Here is a 24,241-nt window from a genome sequence, read left to right on the forward strand (position 1 = left end):
ATTTCTTCTTAATAATAGTAGCTTTCAGCTAGAACAGAGTACCCTTGTCTTGGCTGCCTCTTCGCCATGCGATCTTACGGTACAGCGCCATCGGCACCATTGGCAGCTGCTCCTGCTGCCGCGCGAGCATCGAAGCACCTCCTCCTCCTCCCCTTGCTTGCCCTTGCTGCTGTCTTGCTCCTTGCTGCCAGCCGTGTGGCCCCAGTCGCACTCTGGAACGCTGCTCACAACGATGAGATCAGGTTGGACAACGTAGGCAGGCCCCACCCGTCCGAGTTTGCGCACACCCCCGTCTCCAACGGCAACCTCGAGAAGAAGCTCATGAGTGAGGTTCTCACTCATCGCCACCATGTCATCGTGGACCCCAGGGAGGTTCAGCAATACTACCAGCCCCTTAAGTGGATCCATGAGCAGGGAGAGCCGTCGGCCAGGGCCAGGCGCGGCGCAGCTCTTGGGCAGCGTAAGATTGCTCGTCAGCAGATGCTTTGGAACGATAAGATTCTCAGGATGAGCCCAGAGAAGGTCAACACCATGATCGCCAGCAGCGTGCGCTCCTTGGACAACCAGACTCCCAAGACTTTCCGCTCCAAGCTAAACCAGAAGATTATCAATGACATTCAAGCAGCAGACCACTGATCGATGGCATGCTGCTGAGATGCTGGTGGAGTGGTGAGAAAACGTTTTAGTAAATACAACAAGTTTCTCAGCCCGGAGTTTGTTCGATCCCAATCTCCTCGTGCACCAGTGGAATACAAACAGGCTGAAACGCGACTGACGAGTGCAGCATTTAAGTTTGAAGTTTGTGTGTGCCGAGATTCAGTTAAATAAGCTTTGTTCCGCTCTTCAACAGGTAATGACGATACAACTCAAGACACCCAACATGACAACCTGGCAATGAATGATTGTCTTCGTACAGAACCTGTGAAAGAGACAGGTATCAGCACCAAACCACTGTCAGAAGCCAGAGAATAACACCTGGCGGATTAGATCTTGTATGCTGACTGTGAAAATCTTGAGAGATTCGAAACGATCTTTGAGTTGTGCGCTTGAATATCTCTCTATCACCTGCCTCATTCAACAAATGAAGACGCTCAATCCCACGAAAGATGTCAAACGTCTCTACGGGTCACCTCTGAAGATGAGAGTCGGGTTTTGACAAGGAACAGCATACACGTACGATGATTCACAACTCGCCTTGCAAAGCCTAAAAAGATCTTCCAGCTGCGGAGTCAGAGGATTGCAAACGGTCCAGTGGACGTACCGGCTCCTCCACTTCGGACGGCAAGATGCCAGTCTCCTCCTCTACCTCTTCCAGGATTGCATTCCACAACTCGCTGACAACCTGTGTAGTTCTTGCATCAGCTCCAGGAAGCAACACAATAGGAAATCTAACATCGTCCTCCGTCGGCACAGTTCCTTTTTCATTCATTTCATTCCAGTCCTGTAAGCTCTTGATCCCTATCCTCTCCGGCTCGGCGTGACCACCTGGTAGTACCACAGCCTGAGCGAGGTGAAGACGTAAGCTGTGTTGACCTCCAACAGTGAGACTACTATCCCAACTCACATTGTGACATTCACCCACATTCCCGCTTCTTTGCAAGAGTACGATCTGGCCATCGCAAGTCTCCACAATCGCAGCGTTCCCCAGAGTATTTGCCATGCATTCTCCAGAGTTTGCATCTTTCTCGTGGACTTGCAAAGTCTCTCCTGAAGGAGTCTCATACTCAAAAACATTTTCTCCGGCATGCTGGTTCTGCGGAAAGAAGGCTTATCAGAGATGGATGACGACAAGACAAACATGATCTAACCAGATCTTCGCTCAACATGGAACCCCAATCAGCACGAAGATTTGTTCCGACATGCGCTCTATAGTCCGTTATACCGAACTGCAGGAGTACATGACTTTCTTGATTCCTCTCGTCACCACTCAATGTGAAGCCTGAAGTCGTATGTTATCAAACTCCCTAGAAGGACAACGCGTGCCTGCAAATCTGAATTTTGAGCCGTTGTACAAGAAGGAGTTCTTTTCTATCTTTGATTTCCACTCAGCTTCCACGCAGTCTTCAGAAGAGCTTGTTCGTCTGTCATTGCACCTGCGCTGTGCGCTCATCTTCACATTCAAAAAAGGCTCCCGCCCGGCGAGGTTACCTGTTCAAATGTGCCTTCACCTGCGTCCGCTTCATCCCCTCAGGGAGGCAGAGGAGCAGGTCGAAACTGGCAGCAGCGGCGCGAGAGATCATGGTGCAAGAACAAGAGCGGAAGAGGATGAGAGAGCCAAGCACCAAACTCACTGCCCTCCTTCTACGCCCCATCCAGCATACCCTCCAGCATCAGCTCCAGCATGCCTTTCCATTAAAATTATTGATCGCACGGTTATGACACCGTTACATCAGATTGATCGAATCACAGTTGGAATCATCCGGCTAGCCTAGTAGCACGGCCGTAGTACAATCCGGGGCCGGCCGGGCCGGGGCCGGGCTCCGGCCGCCGGCCCGCCGCGCCGGGCAAATGGCGGCGGTGGACAAGGCTCAGTCACGCCCCCGCGGTTGTGTCATGGTATCCTGCATTGACATTCATTGTTCAAGCATTATGGAAAATCTAATTAGCATCTTCAACTTTTAGGGTTCCAAATAGGCCCAAGTATCATCCAGGTTGATCTTCATTCAGCCGCTTTCTCTGGAGACTCATCGCCGCACTTGATTCGCAAGAAGCCCTTTACTTTGATTGGCTTGCCAAGAGTCTACAGTAATGTCAGGACATGAGAAGACACAATGAAGTGGAGATGGACAGACCTTGGAGGCTGACTCGATCACGTCCTTGACCTGCATCGTGATAACCATGTCAACAATAATAACTTGGAGCATTTTAGAGCAGAAGACCTTCTTCTTCTTCTCATTCTGACCAACAATTAGATAATCTTGCTCATGCAGCACAACTTCCTCCTGTTCAGAAACTTTCATCAGCTCCATCTTCAGCAGAACAAAAGATCAGTTCTCACATGCCACTTTTTCAGCCTTCCAGCAATCATCCTTTCAACCACATCCTTTGGCTTCCCGCTCTCTGCTCCCTGAACAAGACCTCACATCGCGTGCTGCACTAGAAACCATGAAGATGGTGCACCTGGGCACGGAAAATTTCGGACTCCTTCTCGATGGCTGCTTGAGGAATGTCCTCCACCTTCAAGTGGACCTCAGTGGAGCCATCAACCTCCTTATACGCATTACAGTGTTGAATTTGGGCGAGGCGGCCGCTATGTGCATAGCTAGCTCCATGCCGAAGGATTCGAGGTCCTTTCAAGCACAATTAAGCGCGCGAAACTTCGCCGTCAGTTTGTGGAGACCTTCGCAGAGAGAGAAGATTCCAAGGCCACGAGCACTCCAAGCTTTCCCACATCATCTCCCATTGGTGTGTGAATGTACTTCACAATGCAACCCTCGGAGACTTCGAGCTTTTGAGCACGACGAAGCTGCAGTGCAGGGTGAGCTCAGAGTTGACATGCAAGTGAAACAAATCAGACCTGGCAATTTTCTCCGACCGTCGCAACCATCTCCTTCACTGCTTCGTCAATGCTCACCTACTCGTACTGTCAATCCATAATATGTCGCCATTGAGCCTTCCACATACAACTTACCGCAGACGTGGACTTGGGTCCACTGGCAACAGTCTCTTTCTTGAAATCTTCTACATCCATGTCCGACTTTGTCTTCAATCTCACTAGGCAGATATCCTCAACTAGCTTCTTGAAAATAGGATTCTTTGCCACAAAGTCTGTTTCTGAATTTAGCTCGACTACAGCTCCGCTCTTCTTGTCATCTGAGCTCAAAAATATGAGAATTTAGAAATGCTTCACATCAAAATTCCTTGGAGCTTGACAGCTACAAGTCCATCAGCCGAACGGCGACCGATTTTCTTCGCTGCACTTGCAATTCCCTTCTTTCGCAGCCAATCCATTGCAGCTGTCACGCACGGAGCATACTTTGAGCAAGATTACAAAAGAAGAAGAGAAGATCACTTGTCATGTCCCCGTTGCAAGCTTCCAATGCTCTCTTGCAGTCCATCATGGGCGAGCCTGTCTTGTCTCGCAGTTCCTTCACCAGGGAAGCAGGGGTAGAGAATGCGCGCAAGTCAGCACGTGCATACGCACAAACCGCAGCGCGGACAGACTGAACAATGGGCCTCGCTCTAACGCATCTTGCAAGCCTGTAAGAAGATAAAACTTCATCAGAAGTAGAAGTCGAACACTCATCTTTGGTGCATCCCCCACTACTCATGCAAACAAAGAGACCCTTCGTAACAAAGAACAAACGCCGTCGATCAAGCCCACCAAGATCCGGGACAGACAAGAGGAGACGAGGACTCAGGAAGGCTCATCTATACGAGACAGGAACAAGGGACAAGAAGAGAAGAGCAAGGATGACCAAGAACTGTGCCGCCTCCCCCTTCCCCTCTGCTCACATGCTTCGAGCCAGCATCGCCGCCTCTGCTCACGTCAGGATGAACTTTCACTCAATTCTCCTCTGAAATCTTACCAGCCTGGCCCGGGTACACCTGGTACTCAGTACTACCGTACTGGCCGCCCTGGCACAGTGACTGACGGACCGCAGGCCCGGCCCGGCCCAGGGACCGCCGCCCGGGCCGGGCGGGCCTCGTCGGAGGGCACTGCGGCAAGTTCCGAGACGGTCTCAACCGTGCCACGGTGTCCCGGGCGCACAGCACGTCCCGCCACTGAAGGCCTTGTGGTGGCTGGCGGATCAGTCGCTCGGCGAACAAGCCTCGGAAACGGCAGCGCTGAACTTCGGAATGGCCTCTCGGCCTCGCGCGGAAGACGTCTGAAGGTGATCCGACTTGCAAACGCATCCGGTCCACTGCCAGGATCTTTCGGCGGAGTCAGCCGCCCAGTCAAGCCCGGCCTCCCTCTCCTTCGCCGAGGCTGCCATCATCGCAGGTGCATTCCGGTAAGCGTCTCATTCCTTCGGCGGCGGCCACAGCGACATGCCACGCATTGGCAGGATGGGGTTTGGTTCTTGCTGTCTTTTCTCCGAGGCTTCTCGCCGTTTGGCCAGTGCGACAGTGTCAGGGTCAAGCCCGGCCTCCTCCTCCCTATTGATTTTTAACAAGTTAAGTTAAGGCATTGTGCGGCGCTCAGCGGCCGCAGTGGCCCACCTCCGCTGGATCGGATGCCGCGGATCACAGTGACTGAAAGTTGAAAACTAGCGGCAGTGAACCACTATCGGTTCGTGGCACATGCAGCAAGGAGAAGGACAGACCACCTGAGCAGTTATCGATCATGAGGCATGGGGAGCCACCAGGGGTGGTGAGGCTCCTGACCGTACGCACGAGTGAGTATGCCTTGTGCGTCCGCTTAGATCGTACACAACAGGGGACATTTATGCAAGGTACGGGTGGTATCTCCTGTACTGTGGCTGAACCTCGATGAGGAGCAGGCAGCAGATCTAAGCGGACGCACGAGGGATGCTCACTCGTGCGTGAGGAGCCTCACCACCCCTGGTGATTCCCCCTGGCTATCATAAAGGGATCTTCAACAACCGCTGAGGTGGTCTGTCCTTCTCCTTGCTGTGTGTGCCACGAACCGATAGAGTGTCTGTGTTACTTCTCAAATAAACATCTTCATACCTCTATGTCTCGTCACCTTTGTGTGTGATCCAGCGGAGGTGCCTTTAGCATTAGCTGTAGACGTTTGCAACTCGTGATCATAGGGCGATAAAACTTTCTTGTATCATGCCAAAACTTTCTTGTGCATGATACAAGAAAGCTTCTTGTACTCGAACCTCCCCCAAGAGCGAGTTGTTGACAATCAGGCTTAGTTTTAGATCATTTCCTAAATCCAAGTGACTGTACAGATTCGTTTATTGACACGGAGAATTATATACAAAAGCTTTACCACCTTGTGGTTGGCACAAATAGTTTCCACTTTGTCGCGTCATCCCTTGCATGCATATTCGAGGACTTTGATGAAGCTTTCGAATCAAGATTTCCCTTTGTGAAACACTCATGGAGCATCGGAGAAATGTCTTGCTTGCGAAGGATTGGTCCTTGTCCAGAGTCTGAGGAACGATACGTGCCACGAAGGGTATGCTGACGCGAGAATTCAAAGCTGGATGACTGAGAGCTTCTCTGGGAACCAGCCATGCTTGTCGTGTGCATTTCGGAAGACGAGTGTAGCGATGCTGCACAGGATCGGTAAGAACCTCGGGAACAAACCTAGCACAAGACAAACGCGCCAGCCAGTGGGTGTTCTGTGCTTCTGAGCGCGTGGACGGCCAGAGGGGATTATATCAGAGTGGAGGAATTTGGAGGAGGTATCTGAAGCTAAGTTCACAAGGGCTTTCTGTGGAAGGGTGGGGGTACAATATCACAGAATGGGTGGAATGGAATGTACTGGTAGGGTATGTCAAGGTCCCAGTCGGAGCACAGAGAGACAGCTGAAACAGTGGGGTAGGGGTATATCCAAAACAGTCTAGTGGGTAGGTGGTGATACGTGGGTGTGGAGGTGACTGGGTGGTTGACGGAACCAAAACACAAGGAGCATTACAAAAAGTACCGGTAGATCCAGGGGCAATGACGGGGTAGGGTATTCGGATCGGAGTTCAGGTCACGGTGTGTGGCAGGTGAAAGGGGGGTAAGGGTACTGTTCTTACATCTGAGTTTGAGTCAAAACGGCAAGGGTGGGGGTACATGTCAGGATTAAAAGGGGGTGATGGTTGAACTCCGGAAGTCCGAGGATCCTAGAGTGGGTGGGGTGGGCGGATGAATGGATACACACTAACGTCCCCCTATGACCATTTCAATTGACCCGTGCGAGGACAAAAAGTCAAAAACATAGTTTCGAAATAATATCTATGAATCCCTGTAGAAAATTTGAAATTTTGGGCGGCGGTCACGTTACTTTCGGCAGTCCTTCGACCAGGCAAACAATTCTATGACGCAACCTGGACAAGGGGAAATCTCCCAAATGTTTGGAGTATAGAATCGTTATTTCAAATATACCTGACAGAGTTCGTTATAGCTGGTCAAAATTTCAAAGTCACCTTTCGTCAACTTGTGGGTCATCATGAGTGTGACGTGACTCCTGCCGTCTACGACGGTCAATCATGAATAGAGGAGCTTTTCCACGAGTCCGCCCCAGCCTGTGCTGCCGTGACCTCACAATGTGACTTCAGCCTGAGTAACATCGAGTCGGGCGGGGCCGGGGGGCCAGGGGTGACTGGCCCGGGCTATGATGAACGTGAAACCCGATAACTAAAAGTGGGCGGATAACCAATTTAACTTTATACATGGCTGTTTATCTTTATACATGCTTGTACACGCACATACAATCGTTCGTGCCGCCCTAGGGACGCAAGGCTGACCACCCCCACCCCTTCCTTCCCAGCCACTCCCTCACATGCACTACCTACCCCGTCCCCTCAGCCCTCCCGCGCTCGGAATGGATTCGGGGGAGTGGTGCGAGGGCTGTGGGACAGGAACGGCGGATAGTGGGGGAGACATGACAGGCGATGGCCTTGTAGGCGATCGCAGCGCACCATCGAACTTCATTCGCATTGGTAAGAGCTGAGACATTGGCGACTTGAACAGATGGTGAGGGGGACGTCTGGAGCGATGAGGCTGCTGCTGGTCGTCGCCATGTTGCTGCAAGTCTCCAGCCTTACAACTCTGACGAGCCTTCCAAGGCCAAAGTGTTGGGTCACCTCTGTCAGGCAGCATGGATTGCTGCAAGCGGAGAGAATGAGAGGAGGAGCGTCGATGTCGCGGGAGTGGCTTGTGCTGTTTTCGATGTATCTCTCTCGAGCAGCATGCGATCGAGCATGGGCGTTCTATGTCAGCGTGTTGGTCGACAGCAGGTCAGGCTCCATGCTCTTCATCTTCCGAACTATCGTTCAGTTTCTTTTCGGATATTTCGTGACTAGGAAGGATTACGATTGGCTTGATCTTCACGCAGCTTTCCATGCGAAGGTGTTGCTGTTCGTGCAACAAGCTTCCTTCTTCGCGCTTGCAGCCTGCCTTCATGGCTTCTACATGCGACAGAAGACTCCGAGTGCGGTGGGCATGGTTCTTGCTGGAATCTTCTCCGGCATTGAGGTGACTCTGTCAAGGCACTTCAAGAACGTCAAGGGAAAGCGAGATGTCTACCTGCTGGCGTTGAAGTCTGTAGAGCCCTCTCAGAACCCCGACGTCACAATATCAAGAGCCAACGCCCTCCTGTCCCGCTTCGACTTAGCTTGTGCCACCCTCTCTCCCCTGGCCGTCTCCCTCCTCATCTCCTCCTACGGCAAGGCGTCCACGTTGATCGCTCTGATTGCAGTGCAAGTGATCACTGCTGTTGTAAACACAATCTTGTTGTCCGTTGGAGATGCAGGAAGCAGTGAACCGAAGAACGAGATCAAACCGGTGAAGAAAGGAAGAGAACTCAAGACGGAGCAGGCTCCCATTGTGCCATGGCAGATCCATGCATTGGTGGTCTGCTATTCTCTCCTCTTTTTCACAGTCTTCAGTCCCAATGGGCTCTTCAACATGTACCTCAGCGAGAGCGGCATGCCCAATCATCAGATCGCGATGTTTGGTAGCTCCGCTCAGTTCTGCGGCGTCATTGCCACCGTCCTCGTGCACCACGTCGTCCATTACTGGGGGATCATCCGCACGTGCCTTGCCTTTCAGTCCCTTCAGTCCGCCAGTGTGATCGCTGCAGCCCTTTTGGTACGGAGGAGCCTCATGGCAGAGGCAGCCTTCTTCTGCACGCTCTCGCGGCTGGGCTTCTGGGGGTTCATCCTGTGTGAGAGGACGTTGATTCAAAAGCACACCAGGGCAAGGGTGCAGGTGTTCACGACCGAGACCAGCCTGACGGAGATCATGTCTCTGGCCATTTTCGTCTCTAGTCTGGCCTCAAACAACTTTCAGCTGCTGTGTTGGCTGTCAGCGGCTGCTACAAGTGCATGCTCTCTCCTGATCGGACTCGTTTACTTGGTGCCCTTGAAAGGAGAATGAACTTTTGACCACGGAAACAGCTACCTTGTCATCGCGTATGAACTATTGCGTTGCTCCGGGTTCGATCTCCCAGCTGCAACTCCAAGATGCACTTTACCCCTTTGGCACCAGGTGAGCGGAGAGGGAAGCATTGGGGCCACCTTACCTCTCTCGAAGTTTTCGACCCAATAAACAACATTGAATAACCTTGATAAAAGTTTTTCCTGTGCCCCAATTATCACTTCACAGCGAAGAGGATTTCCATGAAGCAGGTCTAACGCGATTGAGCCGCAGCTTCATGGATGTTACGAGTTCCTTTCTTCGACTCAGCTTTACCGCCATATCCTCATAGTCCTATGGCAACATTCCAGGCTCACTGCAGCGATAGCAACTCAACGACGGTACCTTCTCATTGCGTGCAACAAGGATTCCTGAAGAAATCGCGAAGGAGAACGATGAAGAAATCCGAGAAGCCATGCTCTCCAACGGAAGAACGATCATGCTCACCCCCGCCTTCGAAGCATGTGAGAGGACAACATCGCACCATGTTCAATACCCATAGAGCATCTCCGGCAGTAACATGTGCGTTGTAGTTGGGTGTATCAAGAAAGACGTCGGCATGGCCCTTTTCATAGATGTGAGGGGAAAGAAAGCGAATGACTGGGGTGACACTGGCTGATAAGAAGATAGCAGTGAGACGGACCTTGATGAAAATATGATCCGAAGATGAAAAGGGAGTCGAGAATATGAGCCTTGACTCATTCACACCTGGAACAACTCAACCATGACTGCGAGGAATATTGTGATGGAGGTTCCAACCTGCATTCATGGCTCTGGATTTTAAATTCTTTTCTGTGCCGTCTGACATTGCTAAACGTGTTAACCACAGCAAGGAATTATTTGCCTGGTTGAATGTCAGAAGATGGAAGCGACTCAACGATGGCGGCAATTCCTGTGTCATTATGCGCATCCAGCTGTCCCAGGTACGGTGATTGATCTTTTTCACACGATTGAAACACGCAAAAAGTATTTCATAGTGATCTTTCCGCAACCAATGATATCTGCTTGCTCGTTGGTCGATATTCAAATTGATCACGATACTAACTCTTCTGGTACAGGTCTGACGTCCGCCCTGGTTCCGAAGAGATTCTTGTGGGCTAGTACATGATGCGATGATGGAAGCAAGAGCAGATTCTCCGTGAAGAAGGAGCTGAGACAGTCTCAAACAAGTTGCAACAAGTTTCTAAACGATCAGATACCTGTAGTCCGGAGGTGTACTGACGCGATCGGTCAACAAGTAGTCCACAAATCTTAACCTGCAGGCGATGGAAATTGACAAGACGCAGCTGAAGAATCAGTTGCATGAGTTACCCACTAGTGCCAGCATATCCAAGAGCATTAAGAATCAGCATCGCGGGCCTGTTGGAAAGAAACCTTCAGTAACTTGAATCTAGGCCAGAGACAACCTGTGCAACAATATGTCATTGCGATCCTCTCCTGACCATCCGTTGAGATTCACTATCACATGTAATTTCTGATACATAAGGAACGGCTATCAGCAACACACCAGGCATTGTCAGGATTGGAATGGATACTTGCTGGTTCAGTAAAGAAGCAGCCTTTGAGCTCCGCATGTCGCCCACCTGCAAGAGGCCGTCAAAATCCTCCCCGCACCACACGTCCAAATCTTTTTACGGCAATATATTGGCTCCCACATTCTCGAAGAACCTTGGTTCAGTATTCATTATGAATATCTGATCAAAGCCACCATTACCTCGGATCTCCAGTTCACATTTGATCTGTTGATTCCTTTTGGATGAGCATCTAGGCAGAAAACTTTAACCTTTGCCCGAGTCAGGATTCACATTTGCCAGAACATGAGGATGTGAACGCACTTGTTTCTTGTTGTGCGCTTCAAGAATTGGCAGCAACAGCTGTCCGATCGGATGGCTCAATTTGAAATCAGACGAAAAGTAAGCAATTGAGACAGGTCTGTGAATATCAAGCGATCGAAAAGGAGCTGAAGGTGCAAGTTTTGCAGCTTCCATGTTCAAATCAGAGGCATACATCTTCGATTAGAAGTGTCATATTGAATATGATTTACTCGCTTCGTACCTGTGCCAAGTGGAGAAATTCCAATGCATCAAAGTTGAAGTACAATGCTTCATAAGGGCTCAAGAATCGTTTGATTTTGCTCTTTGCAGTCGCGGCTTTATCAAGGTGAAGTCAAGACACACAGCCCTCAAAGAATCTAAGTACCACGTATGGCTTTCAGCTCCTCTTTCATACCAGAAAGGTATGACTCCATTTCTTCCCAATTACCTGAAACAATTCAGCTCTAGTACGATTAAGTTGAGTTTGTACAAGTCGTCTGGAGCGCCGATAAAAGGCTGGAATGGCATTCTTTTGACCCATCTACTCAAGTTCAATGTTTTTGCTCATCGAGAATTCATTTCACCTTCACTGCTCTCCTTAGAACAGACGCTGAATTGTCATAATCGCGCATTTCATTGCTTGCAAATGTGGTCCTTTGTTCCAAATGTGAGGAACAGACAGCAAACATTTCATTGATACCCTATCGTCCAAAGGTCTAAAGCTGTGATCGATGGAAGATCTCTTAATCGAAAAAGGATGAACTTTGCGAGATTGACACTTCCAAGTTGAATCAGTCGTTTGACAATCTCGGGAACGAGTGCCATGATGGATTCACGATGCCTGGACTCGTACCACGATCTTCTCATAGCTGAATAGATCATGGGAGCGAATTCTTCCTTGTACAAATTGCTTTTCAATCTGAAAGCTTTGCACAAACACACACTTAGAATTGCATTCAAAAACCGAAACAATCAATGAATACCTGCTATTTCAAAAAGTGCAAGCGCACTATCAATCTTATCCCCAAGTCTGAGGATCATCTGACGAAGTCTTGATTCCATCTCAACAACTTCAGGTGAAGGATGCTCTAGTATGCTCAATGAATTGGCGAAGGCCCTTAGATTCTCAAGATTGGACGGCTCCGAAGTGGCAGATTGCATCAAAAGATAAGAGGCCCTCTCCACTTCACCTACTTTGCCTAGTTATGAAATATTGAATTTGATGGAAACAAGGAATTTCTTTCCTGTCTCCAAGAGAAGAGATCCAGCATTAAAATACGAATCGGCAGGGCTGGCTGAAAATTTTGAAGCATTCAGATACTGAAAGATGATGGTAAGTTCCAACAGGTCAGCAAAGCCAACGAAATACAGCAAAGATCGCTTGTTCACTGTTTTTCTGGAGACGATAGACATTGCCCAAATTATTGTAGGCATGGGATATCGTATCTGCAACTAGATTCTTGAACAGTATCAGTTCTATAATGAGAGACATCCGTACAGCTACCGAACAACTCGCTGCCATCGAATAAGCTTCTTGCGCAAGAATCCAGCTTTCGATAGAAGCCCAGCAGTTCCCACACATCAACAGCATTGTCCCGACATGTGCCTCATTGCAAGCTTGATGGGACCTAGATGAGAAAATCATGATCTGCATTGCCGTCAGCGCGAGGGGATACCTGATCCTGCGTATGCTTGCACAGCTCTTTGCACAGCATTGGAAATCTCCAAGATAGAGGCAGCTGCGCGCGATCACGTCGTAGCCAGCAGAGTCCTCTGCAGCACAGCATCGTTCATACTTTCACATGGTCGGTGTACACCTCACCCACAGAAAATCCCAGGAGCTGCTCACCACAGGAAATCGCAGCATGAAACTACCCGGCAAACATGTCAAGGAACTTTATATGACAATTTCTACTTCCTGCCTGAGACTCTGCGATGAGCCTCTCAGCCGTTTCAATTACAGACAGCTTGTCCGATGATGATGTAGGACATGGCTTCCTTTGGACCCCGCAGACAGCAAGCAACCAGGTTAAGTTGATGCAAGCGCGAAAAAGTGGGTAGAATCGCATCGAAGACGGGATCGATCTCGACTTGGAGAGCAAGTTGGACTCCCCGTCACTCACTGCATCTTCAGATGTTCTGGAATTCTCGAATCCTCATCCTCTTGATCTCCCTTGAGATTCATCAGCTCGATTCAAACGAAGTTCAAGGGAATACCTCTGCAAGAAGATGCTGCTTCAGTTCCTCCTCTCCCGAAGTCTCTTGTGAGAAGGAACCGCCCAAAAACAATCTGCTTGGAAGTTGAGTGAGAATGAGCTTCATAACAGTACTATCTGAACCCGATGAGGTACAAGATGTAGATCGCCTTTGAAGAAAGTCAGGTCCAGTGAAACGAAGCGACTGTTTCCTCCTTACCGCAATGCCAACTTGCATGACAAGGACGAAACGGATCAAGAGCAGATACACCTGTGTGGACCGTCAGAACAAGACCAGCATGCACCGCCATGCTGGCGATCGGCAGCCAGCGCGCAGCACACACCTCCCCTTCGCTGAAATCCCACAGCATTAGGAGAGTGCTGAAACTCATCGCCCTCGTATGCCAGACTATGTCCTACAGAAACTGCTACAGAAATAGGTCCTAGCACATTGGTTGAGTCATAAGTAACTCAACTAGTGGAAATGGTCCTAGGAAAGTCATGTACTAGGGGTATTATGAAAGGACCGGTGGGTTGGGATTTTTGGCGCCTTTTTTTTCCTCCACCACAAACTTTGGACATCATGGCATCGCCACAGGCAAACAGCGGGAGGAGGAGGAGGAGGAGGAGGAGGCTAGGCCCTCCAGTTGAATGGATTGATCACGTGAAGGATAGATCCGACATACAGGACGGGGAACTGAGAGAAAGGAGCCAGAAATGTGCAGCAGAACCTAATAGCAACGGCCAACAAACATCAGAAGCAGATCACAAACAGGTACAAATTCTTGCAGAGTGCTTTTGATCTTTTGATGACATTCATAGATTGAAAATTTGAGAGCTGAAGTAGCAAAGAGGGAAGAGATGATCAAACTGATGGAGCAGAAGCATGCTTTTGAAATGGAGCAAGCCTTAGCAAGCAGTAAGGAAAAGAGACAAGAGCTGGAGGGAAAGCTTCTTATGGAAAAGGAGAAAACCCAAGAACTGCAAAGCACAGGAAGGTAAAATGGCTTGAAGTACAAGATCACTAAAATGAAATTGAGCAGTAAACACCCTTGCTCAGAAAATGTCGCAGTGGAAGTCGGACCTATTCATGTTGGTAAAGTCGGAAACTGTAGACCGTAGGTAGGGTGATTAAAGAATGCGTGAATACACCAAGTAAGGCAGTGCAAATATGGAATACTTCTAGAGAGCACAGCGGTATATTTCCGATTTACACCAGATTGCTTTAAATCTACACGACAGTCGGGCCAAAATCATGGGAATGCTCTGACCTGCAGGCTTTGTGAGAAGAGAGCATTTATCATTTTGATCAAGCTGACCTGTTCAGCAAGAAAGGCCTCGTGACCAATGATGATAAGACAAACCCTCCGAAACTGTAGGGGGCAATAGAGTTTGCAACGCCGATCGCACCTGAAAACTATAGGTCAAATCTTTCAATCAATTGGCGGTGAAGCATACAAAAATGGGCTACAACAGCCGTTCCACCCACAGAAAACTCCTTAGACCTGCATGGAGAGGTTCAAAACTTGTGTTCTATGACTCCTGGGTGATCACATAGTAGATTTTTCTTGGAAAAGCTCTCGAATAAGATATACTTGAATGCCGGACGCTACAACGCTGAGCCCCATGCTCCCGACAGCTGTGGGAAAGTTTTAAAGAAGATAAATCGAAAAACCGAATCGCAACCTGCAGGAATGCTGGCTTGCGCTGCTCTCTGGAGAGTGCCTGGAAGCGGAATCACAGTTTTCTGCCTGATGATCCTGTCCAAATCCTTCACAAGAAGGAAGACATAGACTGTTCCGGAATGCACCTGTAGTGTCGGAGGGTTCCCCATAGCGATCCGCAAACTCCCGCCCATAATGCATTCTTTTAAAGCAAAATGTTAAGACGACTTTAGCGATGATCAAGCAAACAACCAGCATGACCCGCGGAAAATCCCATGAAATGTCTTGAGAAGTGATCTTGCTGTGAAATCTGGTTTCGGACAAACTGTACAGATATCATGAATTATCACAATACGACGACAACAAAGAAAGGTACATGGGCTCAAATGTTGCGTCGTAGGATAAACTTGGAATCGCATTTGCAATCTCTCTTGATACATCGACTGCAGCAATCACATGTTATCCAACAAAGAGCTCTGAGGTGCAACATTCTTATTACCTATCAGCCTTGCAGCGAGAGGATCGGAGTCTTTCTTTCTGTGATACAAATCGACAAGACTCTGGGGAAAACAATGGAAACGAGAGATCAAAAGAACAGGCAAACACAAACAAAAACTACCTTCGTCAACTCCGGCGAATTCAAGAAATTCGTCGACTAAGCCATTCAACGTCTTAATGTAAGATTGAATCGTGAAAATAAAGAGTGCACCTCTTCACTCCGAAGCTTTGCAATTCCACCAATCGCACGAATAATGGCCTTGCAAATGAACATGTGAATTTAACAAAAGAAACAATCGAGTTTCAGCTAACCAGTCTGCGGATGTTATGGTTCTGGAACTCCAAGATTTCTTGGCGGGTTCTTGGAATGATTTCATCTCTTGATAGGATATCGAGCATGAGCTTTTGAGCAGCTTGTACAAGCACATGTGAGAATCGAATAGCAAAGCAAAAGAATCACCTGTGCTCTTGCACAAGATTTCCTGGCCGCGAGGATCGGTCGCGATGCTTGCTACCAACATCGCTTCTGAAGGAGTCCAATTCCGAGCCTTAGTTGTCTCTCGTACAACAGCATCGTTCATGTCTGTCTGCTCGTCGTCAGCAGCGTAGGATCCAAACGTTTGCCCGCGCGCAAAATGTGATGGAGCCCTGGAGGGTTTTCCTTCACTCCTATTCTGTCGATATTCCAACGCAAGTGCCGCCCAGTCATATTCGCTCTCATCTGAGATGAGCGAGTTAATAACATCCATGTACCTCTCTGAAGCGAAAAATCTCTCCCTGCCTCGATCACAATCCATAACAACTGCAAGCATTTGAGAGCTAAATTCCCGATTGTTGAAGGCAGACACGAATTGATCGCGAAAATTGTCTATTTGCCCGCTAGAAATTGACAGAGCATACAAGTTCTCTAGCTTTGAGACATAATCCTGTAAATCGTTGCTCGTGCGTACCTGCAAGTTCACGAGAGCCTCGACACAACCATTCCTCGCCAGCTTCTCTCGCACTTCATCTGGCCTGCGCCCAGCGAACACGAAAAGAGCGCGAAGAGCTTTCAAACCCGAGGATGCACGCAATTCTTTGACAATCCGCTTGTAAAGATTTTCATCTTCAATAGAATTGATGACGTAGATTGTCAATGACCCACTTGCAACTGCGAATATCCATGGCCATAGAGTGTATCGTCCCTTGGAGTAATCATTGCCGTTCCCTTCAGTTGGTGTGCTTGAAAACCTTCGATTGTTTGCAAATGAAAACTGCATGACACGATGGTGAACACTCGGCACACTGATCTGCGCAGATCGCAGACATTTAAATCGACACAACTGAGTCAAATGATGGCGTGCCTGAACCCATTCATGCCGGAGAAACAGCGCCTGCATGGAAGGAACAGGGATCAGCTAGTCGAAGAACGCAACAAGGAAAGGGAGGAGAAACAACAAGAACAAGTGCCCGCATGCAGCCATTACACCATCTTTCCAAGCGGTTTGCGCTGAGCGGCCATACCATGATCTGAGGCGCACCTACCGAATGTTCGACAGGCAGTTAGCCCGGCGGCCCGCGGACTCGAGCCCCGCCCCGGCGGCGCGGCGTGTCCGCCGCCGGGCCGTCAGGGGCCCGGGGCCGGGCGCGGCAGGATGGTGGGCCGTGCGACTCACTGCCGATGCCATGACTCAAGGGCTTTGGAGTTTACTACTCAAGGGCCGTTTGCTCAAGACAGAGTTTTTAATGGCACACGAAACTCACAGTAGTCAGCCACGAGCCGGGGTGCAGTCAGTCACAATTGAACGAGAGATAAGATAAGATCGGACAGGAAGAAAGAGAGACTCTGTGAAGCCTCCGCTTGTCCGCCTCCGCTTGCCCGCCGGCTTTTGAAGACCGGCCACAAGATAAAATTTGAACCGTAAAGAACTTGTGGCCAGAGTTTGCTGCCACGAAGTTGGAACATCCGTTTCGTTGAAGGCAAGTGAAGATGTTGCGGCAGTACGGTCCTTGATGGATCGCATGCCAGCCGTGCCAGTCAATGATAGCGCCGAGTTAACAAAAATGTCCTGTAAACGGCAAGACGACCGTCACGTGTTTCTCATGATGTCTGGATGCTTAGTTTCACATCCTAGCATACAGTCTATCTGTCATGTGCTCCTCAACCCTTGCTTCTGGTGCATTTGACTCGTTCTTGAGCAAAACCTGGCTTGTTACAACTGAGGTCAACCAATTTCTGCATTACTTTGCCATAGTACAGTTCTAGCCAATTTGTATTCTGCACTCCTTGCATACCGATTACCGCCGCCCGTGCTCGCATATGCTGCTGCCCCCGCACTCCTTGCATTGTGATCGCTGCCGCCCGTGCTCGCATATGCTGCTGCCCCCGCACTCCTTGCATTGTGATCGCTGCCGCCCGTGCTCGCATATGCTGCTGCCCCCGCACTCCTTGCATCGTGATCGGACCCGCCCGTGCTCGCATATGCTGCTGCCCCCGCACTCCTTGCATTGTGATCGCTGCCGCCCGTGCTCGCATATGCTGCTGCCCCCGCACTCCTTGCATCGTGATCGCCGCCGCCCGTGCTCGCATATGCTGCTCCCCCCGCAGTCCTTGCATCATGATCGCCGCCGCCCGTGCTCGCATATGCTGCTCCCCCCGCAGTCCTTGCATCATGATCGCCGCCGCCCGTGCTCGCATATGCTGCTGCCCCTGCACTCCTTGCATCGTGATCGCTGCCGCCCTTGCTCGCATATGCTGCTGCCCCCGCACTCCTTGCATTGTGATCGCCGCCGCCCGTGCTCGCATATGCTGCTGCCCCCGCACTCCTTGCATCGTGATCGGACCCGCCCGTGCTCGCATATGCTGCTGCCCCCGCACTCCTTGCATTGTGATCGGACCCGCCCGTGCTCGCATATGCTGCTGCCCCCGCACTCCTTGCATCGTGATTGGACCCGCCCGTGCTCGCATATGCTGCTGCCCCCGCACTCCTTGCATCGTGATCGCTGCCGCCCGTGCTCGCATATGCTGCTGCCCCCGCACTCCTTGCATACCGATTGGACACACTTGTGCTGGGATGCAGCTTTAGTTTTTCGTCTCTTTTCTAGTCTCTGATGGTCTTCTGTCTCGTCCTTCTCTTCTTCTCTCGCGTCTGAGCTCAGCTTCCTACTCCTCTTCCCCAACCTCTCACTGCTCCCCGTTGCCGCTGACATAGCTTTTCTCGCAGCACTCATCCCCCTCATACGATCACTGCTGAAGAGGGGATGAGGGCACTCAACCTTGATTGATGGTGCTGCGTGATGTCCACAAACTATTGCAGGTAAATGGGAAGCGACAATGCTGAGAGGAGATGAAGGAAGTGAGAACGCGATGAGACAAGAAGGTTGTGATGAGATGAAACGTTGACCGGAAGAGAGTCGAAGAGGATCGGAGGGAGCGACGGAAACAGTGAGATGTAGAGAGTAGATAAACAGCAATATAAGGAAAGATAGCAGAAGTATGCATGATAGAAACGGTCAAATCCATCGATCGAGTCGAGTAGAAGCAATCTGGGCTGGGTTAGCAAGTTAGCACTCGCTAGTATACTTGCAGGATCTAGACCAACTGAATCGGTTTCGCTCGATACAGCTTGAAGCTGTGAACAAAAGCAGCGAATATGTGAGAGGATCGTATGAATACCATCACTACGGCCAGGGAATCTCTGACCACGGTGATGAATCGTCTTTTCTTCATAGCATGCCTGATTGATGCGCAGGGTGGGGCTGCGCCTACAGGTCCTGCCAGACTATCTTCTCATGGTACGCTCTGAAGGGGTTCCGAGCTAGAGACGAGAAACGGGTCCCGTCCATACGAGAGATGCAAGAGGTGCTGGTTAAGATGGGCGACAAACCTTGCAAGTTTCTCGGAAGTTCAGACTGGATAGGATCAGTCGAGATTTCCATCCTCCTCGACTACTTCTACTCCGCTCCCTGCAGAATCATCCACAGGAGGAATGACGAGCCGTGGGACCCCAGCATTACGAGATCTATCATGTCGCACTTCGCCGCAGTAGGGAGCCCAATCATGCTCGGTGGTCAGGGAGGAGGAGCAAGGACAGTGTTGGGTATCTGTATCTCAGAAGCGGAGGATGCGCAAGTTCCGAGGTGTCTGCTCCTTGATCCGCACTACTCAGGAGAGGACGAGATAGCAAGCCTGTCAAGGCATTCGTCGAGGGTTTGTGCATGGAGCACCTTCGATTCTATTTGTCGGCAGTACGGAAGTTTTACCAACTTGTGTCTCCCTCTCTTGCCCGTTGGAGTGCCAGGAGTTTTGGACGATGCCCCTGGGCATGATGACAATTCTGAGTGGGAGATGGAGGTTGTGGATGTAGGATGATATCAAAAAGCTCTTTATTCGCCACCACAAGGCGAGGGCTGCCTTCTAATGTCGGTTCAGGTCGATGGCCTTGGACAACACTTGATGCATCCGACTTGTCGTTGCCATCTTTGCATGCCAACTGGTCCATGCATCCTTGATAAGGGTCAACGCGTGCCGCCTTCTCACTCTCTCAATATTCCGCCTATATCGCTTCTTCGAAAGTGCGATCTTTTGAAGAAATCTTGTGACCGCAACAATTTTGTCATGCTTGACCTTCGATTCTGCTTTTGCCTGAAGCATCTTCGACCGTCTGGACACTTTACATCCAGCGATGAAGAGTCTGAACATCTTCCTTACCGTCACCATGTTCGACCTATGCCAGATCCTTAGCATACTTATGCGTCTGTTTCTCTGGAGAGCTGAAAACTCATCCCATCGTCGGTAAACATGATGTTTGAATCGAGAGCGATGCCTGCGGGTCATCAACATGATCTTGCATGCGTTGGATTCATTCTCGTCGAACAGTCCTTGCCACGTCGCTAAGCAAAGCTGCAATGCGATGTGTCTGCGTGAGATGAGATGCCGCAAAAATTTTTTCGCTTGGACGACGAAAGCCTGCCAACATTGAAACATTGCTGCCGTGAGCTTCAATACGGTTCTTGAGTAAAGCTTCTCCAGACGGGTTTCCATTTGGCGAGAAGCAATCACTATGATATGCCAACCTAGTAAATAAGACTTGCAACATGTAGAGGAATACTTTTTCGTTGCATGCAGCAACTTTCTTCGTTCTTCACAACTTAACTTCGCATAGCTGAGCATCTGCATGAAGAATTCATCCAGCAACTTTCTTCCTCCTCGATCCTTGATTTGCTTGATTGAATAGCTCAAAACCAATGTGTGCTTCATAGCGGAATATGCTTGTTCCAACAATATCCTGATATTACGATTCAACAAAGTATTAGCCCTGCCATTGATGACTTTTTGTTGAGTTGCAAAATCTGCCCATAGCCCTAAGAATGAATACTTCCTTTGCTCGCACCGCCTTGACTGCACCAAATCTAAAACTATTCCATAATCTGTACGCAATCGCGCAATCCCCGACATTTGAGCAAAACACTTCCGTGAAAGTGATTTCTTGTGGAGATCTTGAAGATACGCTTGTCCTTGCTGGTAAAGTATGAGTTTTTTGATTTTTGAGCTGAGGGCGTGAAATGACTTGCTCATACAGTCCAAGTCCGATCGTCTTTTCATTTCAGTGGCCTCAACCTTTTGTTGCAAGCTACACTCCTTACGAGCATGCCACATATTGAAAAAAGTACATTTCACTCTAGAATCGACACGATGAAGAATGGAACTCAAGTGATATTTCTTGAAATGTAAATGTTTCACAGCAGAATAAAATTCTTCGTAAGTACGTTCAAGCTGGGCGAGTAATCTCCTTCTTGCAAATTGAAGAAATTTCCTAGTATTTCTGTGCTTCGTTCTCCAACTAGAAAAGTACATTGTAGCAAGGCGCAATTCAACAGTGTGCTTCGTGAAATTATTCAAACGATTTTTCAAAGTGGTTTTCAAGTATGTTTTTTGACTCCAAGCAAGAAACACAGTAGAGTATGATTTCGAATCATCCCGCTCTACCATAAGGTTGTATTTCCTGTTCCGCACAAGATTCAATCTGCAAATTTCCATCCAAGAAGACCAACAAAATCTGAAGAGTTTCTGAAATCTATCCTGCGATTTGAAAAGTATGATGTGTTCACTTTTGCGTGAGAAACGTCTCCATAAATTGAAATTCGCAAAGGTTCCTTGCAGCAGTCTATACGATACCTTGTGATTCAACCATTGCAGTCTTTTGGCAAGAAGGCGATATTTCGCAATGTAGCTTGACCAAGACATCATCATCCTCATTGACAACCGTCGATGATAAAGCCGTTCCTTGATTTGTTGCATGTTTCTTATTCGTCCTCTCGCACACATCTTCTCGTACCAGAATTCCAAGTGTCTCTCTAATTGTTTGTAACAGCGCCTCGCATCCATCCTGCTGATGCCCTCTTCGGTTCGACCGCGCTTACTTATCTCGTGATCTGCACATTCCCACCAAGCTGCAGCACATGTCAAAGCAACGAAGGAAACAGAGTGTCATGACTCACCTTGAAAGCAGGAAATTGCACTACGCCGCTGGATCTTGTAGAGGAAATCGATTACACGATTTCGGACACGGATTCGAACACGCCAACTTGCAAAGTAGACGAACACCTGCCGAAGATTGGTCTCAGATCACACCAATGTGAAATGTCAGGACTTGTTACCAGCGTTGAAGTAATTCGATTGGACATTTTTTCTGCTTTTCTCCAAGAAATCCAATAGTACACTGACAAGTGATACCAAGATTGAAAATGTTCTTTCAAAAGAGTTCCGAACATCGATTTTCTGAGGATTCCCATGAATTGTTGAAGCTGTGAAGCCTTGTTCCAACTCTGCTGCCATACATCAAAAACTTGCTTTCTTCTTCTAAAATCATGAAAAGCTTGTTTCTGGTTGGCTTTAAATACTGCAATGCACTTTTGTTTGTACAAAATCCAGGCATCTAAGAACAAGGTCTTCGAATCATGCACTCGCATTCGTTGTAACTTCATATAGCAACTTCTGAAGTGTCTCAAAATGCCCAGATATTGAAATATTTTCCTCCAGACGTGTGAAAGGAATTGAAAGTTTTGACGACTATATTTCTTTGCCAGGTTCATTTGAAGTAGCTTGGATCTTTCAAAAAGCAGAATCCAAGATGTCAGGAGCTTTTCGATACAAGTTCGTCGGCCTCTACATACTATCATAACATATTTTCTATGGCATTGTCTGGAAAATATCCAGCATTCAAACCATTCCGAAAACGCTAATTTGGTATTTAGAGCATTCCATCGACCAGCTGTTAATCGTGCAATCTGTTCCAGCCTTTGATTGTATCGAAGTAAACTGATCCATTTGGCATAAGCATGATGACACGTTGTCGAATTTGCTCTTGCTAGATTAGAACTCAGAAGCTCAAGATGCTTTCGCGACCTTATCACCTGTACGATTGAAAAGAACACTGATCTCAATATCTTGATCTGCAAACGAGCATTGAAACTTTTAATTCCTTTCAATCTTTCGATATTTTGCATCGTGATTTCCACCCATTCGCAAAAGGTACTTGTGATGCTTCTTGACTGTTTGAACCGTTCAATTGATTCAAATTTTCGCTTTTGATTAAGCCTTTGCTTCCAGATTAGGACAGATGTTTGGACAGATTTGAACGCTGCCAGTTGATTGATAATTCGCTGCTTCTGAACCAAGGACTTATTCAAAATGATCAGCCGTTTCCAGAAAACGAATGCTTCTTCAGTCAGTTTGATCTCAATCCTTCCAACGAGTCTTCCAATATCTCTATCAAGTACATTCTTCTTGATCACAAGCTGGTTCCAGGAGGACCAGAACTTCCGCAAAGATATCGTGTTCCTCCTTGAATACAGCAACTCAAAACAATGTTGAGATAAAGTCCTTTTCATTCGAAGGTTTGCTTCGTAGAGGAGGGTTGCTCCAACTTGTGAGAGGCTGGGTAGACGGTTCCCTTCTTCCTTCGGTGATATCTTCTGAATTGGTTTTGACTTGCCTTGAGCTACAGCAAATTCTGGTTCAATTGGCTTGTCATGAAATATTGGTGACTGCTGCATTGAACGCAGTTTTGATAACGATATGAAGTAATCGTCGTCATCGTCATCGTCATCGTCATCGTCATTAAGCAAGAATTTCAATCCTCGCTGAATAGAAGGATTGCGAATTTCCTTTCTCGGGTGAGCTCGAAACGTCCCTCGTTCTGGACTTCCATTTTCTGACTGCAGGACATTTTCGGTCTCATGCTTTGTCGTGGAGTTTGTGTACTGAGTCAGAGGAGCATGTTCTCCAGTAAGCTCTTCCAAGCTGAACGCTGTCATTGAATTAGGATTCTCGGTCGAAGGTTCCAAATCCCAAAGACTATCGTTCCCCAAAAGAATTTTGCCACTTGACATCCAAATATTTTCAGTGAATTCAGTAATAGCTTACAGCTGACTTTGTCGATTTCAGATCATTTGTGGTGGGATGTCGAGTACAACGAAAATCAAGAAAAAAGGAAGGAATAGGAATAACCAGAATCAAAGTTGGAAGGAACTAGCAGGATCAGGGCAGCATGATTGAAAGCAAGAAAGTAGAGAACATCAGGTTGTCAGATGACAAGGAAGAGGAAAGTTAAAGAGGAAGGGCGAAGAGAGGACGAACCCTAAGGAAAGGGTTTGGCGAAGCACGGCCGAGGGGTAAGGGATACATGGAGAGTGGGTGGGGTGATCGAGACGAGGCAGGGTAGGGTATGTGGCTTGCAATCTGATCCTACCAGTACACTGGGTATGTAAATGAGGGGTGAGGGCAAGGCATCAATAAAGAAAGTCAACGGGAGGGTAGTCTTATTGAAAATGAGGATACCAGGGTAGGGTGGTGAAAAGGGGGTGGGTGCTATTTCAGGATCTTCCTCGCCTCGGCTCTCGTCTTGTAGCACGCCGTTTTGCCATCATCACCCCCACCCCCTCCAAGAAGTCTGACCTCCCTGAGACCACCCCCGGTCTGACCTACAAACCGTTTCAACTTCGCCGTGGCATACCGCTGCGTTGCCATACTAGCCGGGGCCGGGCG

General features: G+C 48.7%; 8 protein-coding genes across 8 annotated transcripts; 3 read left to right on the forward strand and 5 right to left on the reverse strand.

The window, feature by feature from the left end:
- Window positions 1-51: 51 nt before the first annotated feature.
- GUITHDRAFT_153784 (hypothetical protein) lies at window positions 52-705 on the forward strand. The gene has a single exon (XM_005828529.1). The coding sequence runs from the start codon at window positions 67-69 to the stop codon at window positions 634-636; it is 570 nt and encodes a 189-aa protein (XP_005828586.1). The 5' UTR covers window positions 52-66; the 3' UTR covers window positions 637-705.
- A 404-nt stretch (window positions 706-1,109) lies between these two features.
- Window positions 1,110-2,240, reverse strand: GUITHDRAFT_158198 (hypothetical protein; the record flags this gene model as incomplete). The annotated part of the gene is made up of 6 exons (XM_005828530.1): window positions 1,110-1,214; window positions 1,262-1,501; window positions 1,565-1,680; window positions 1,832-1,939; window positions 1,975-2,072; window positions 2,149-2,240. 6 exons carry the CDS (start codon window positions 2,238-2,240, stop codon window positions 1,110-1,112), a joined length of 759 nt encoding a protein of 252 aa, XP_005828587.1.
- Window positions 2,241-2,659: 419 nt separating this feature from the next.
- On the reverse strand, window positions 2,660-4,482 carry GUITHDRAFT_164335 (translation elongation factor Ts, mitochondrial; the record flags this gene model as incomplete). Its single annotated transcript, XM_005828531.1, has 12 exons — window positions 4,456-4,482; window positions 4,013-4,200; window positions 3,861-3,956; window positions 3,632-3,813; window positions 3,518-3,574; window positions 3,341-3,466; window positions 3,225-3,290; window positions 3,121-3,177; window positions 2,999-3,067; window positions 2,880-2,942; window positions 2,793-2,822; window positions 2,660-2,740 (listed from the first exon to the last, which is right to left on the reverse strand). Exons 1-12 carry the CDS (start codon window positions 4,470-4,472, stop codon window positions 2,660-2,662), a joined length of 1,032 nt encoding a protein of 343 aa, XP_005828588.1. The 5' UTR covers window positions 4,473-4,482.
- A 3,114-nt stretch (window positions 4,483-7,596) lies between these two features.
- On the forward strand, window positions 7,597-9,003 carry GUITHDRAFT_141866 (hypothetical protein; the record flags this gene model as incomplete). Its single annotated transcript, XM_005828532.1, has 1 exon — window positions 7,597-9,003. The coding sequence occupies one exon, from the start codon at window positions 7,597-7,599 to the stop codon at window positions 9,001-9,003; it is 1,407 nt and encodes a 468-aa protein (XP_005828589.1).
- Window positions 9,004-14,304: 5,301 nt separating this feature from the next.
- GUITHDRAFT_164336 (hypothetical protein) lies at window positions 14,305-16,472 on the reverse strand (the record flags this gene model as incomplete). The annotated part of the gene is made up of 12 exons (XM_005828533.1): window positions 14,305-14,322; window positions 14,371-14,424; window positions 14,647-14,690; window positions 14,738-14,811; window positions 14,862-14,917; window positions 14,968-15,040; window positions 15,092-15,158; window positions 15,215-15,275; window positions 15,335-15,370; window positions 15,425-15,472; window positions 15,526-15,626; window positions 15,674-16,472. The coding sequence occupies 12 exons, from the start codon at window positions 16,470-16,472 to the stop codon at window positions 14,305-14,307; spliced, it is 1,431 nt and encodes a 476-aa protein (XP_005828590.1).
- A 1,054-nt stretch (window positions 16,473-17,526) lies between these two features.
- On the reverse strand, window positions 17,527-18,213 carry GUITHDRAFT_56886 (hypothetical protein; the record flags this gene model as incomplete). Its single annotated transcript, XM_005828534.1, has 2 exons — window positions 17,527-17,785; window positions 17,909-18,213. Coding segments are annotated over 2 exons (564 nt in total), but the record flags the coding sequence as incomplete, so codon positions are not given.
- A 260-nt stretch (window positions 18,214-18,473) lies between these two features.
- GUITHDRAFT_164337 (hypothetical protein) lies at window positions 18,474-19,564 on the forward strand (the record flags this gene model as incomplete). Its single annotated transcript, XM_005828535.1, has 3 exons — window positions 18,474-18,509; window positions 18,818-18,899; window positions 18,945-19,564. The coding sequence occupies 3 exons, from the start codon at window positions 18,477-18,479 to the stop codon at window positions 19,562-19,564; spliced, it is 735 nt and encodes a 244-aa protein (XP_005828592.1).
- A 45-nt stretch (window positions 19,565-19,609) lies between these two features.
- GUITHDRAFT_112319 (hypothetical protein) lies at window positions 19,610-19,912 on the reverse strand (the record flags this gene model as incomplete). The annotated part of the gene is made up of 1 exon (XM_005828536.1): window positions 19,610-19,912. One exon carries the CDS (start codon window positions 19,910-19,912, stop codon window positions 19,610-19,612), a length of 303 nt encoding a protein of 100 aa, XP_005828593.1.
- Between the last annotated feature and the right edge of the window lie 4,329 nt (window positions 19,913-24,241).

Source organism: Guillardia theta, assembly GCF_000315625.1.
Source record: "Guillardia theta CCMP2712 unplaced genomic scaffold GUITHscaffold_58, whole genome shotgun sequence".
Taxonomy (NCBI): domain Eukaryota; class Cryptophyceae; order Pyrenomonadales; family Geminigeraceae; genus Guillardia; species Guillardia theta.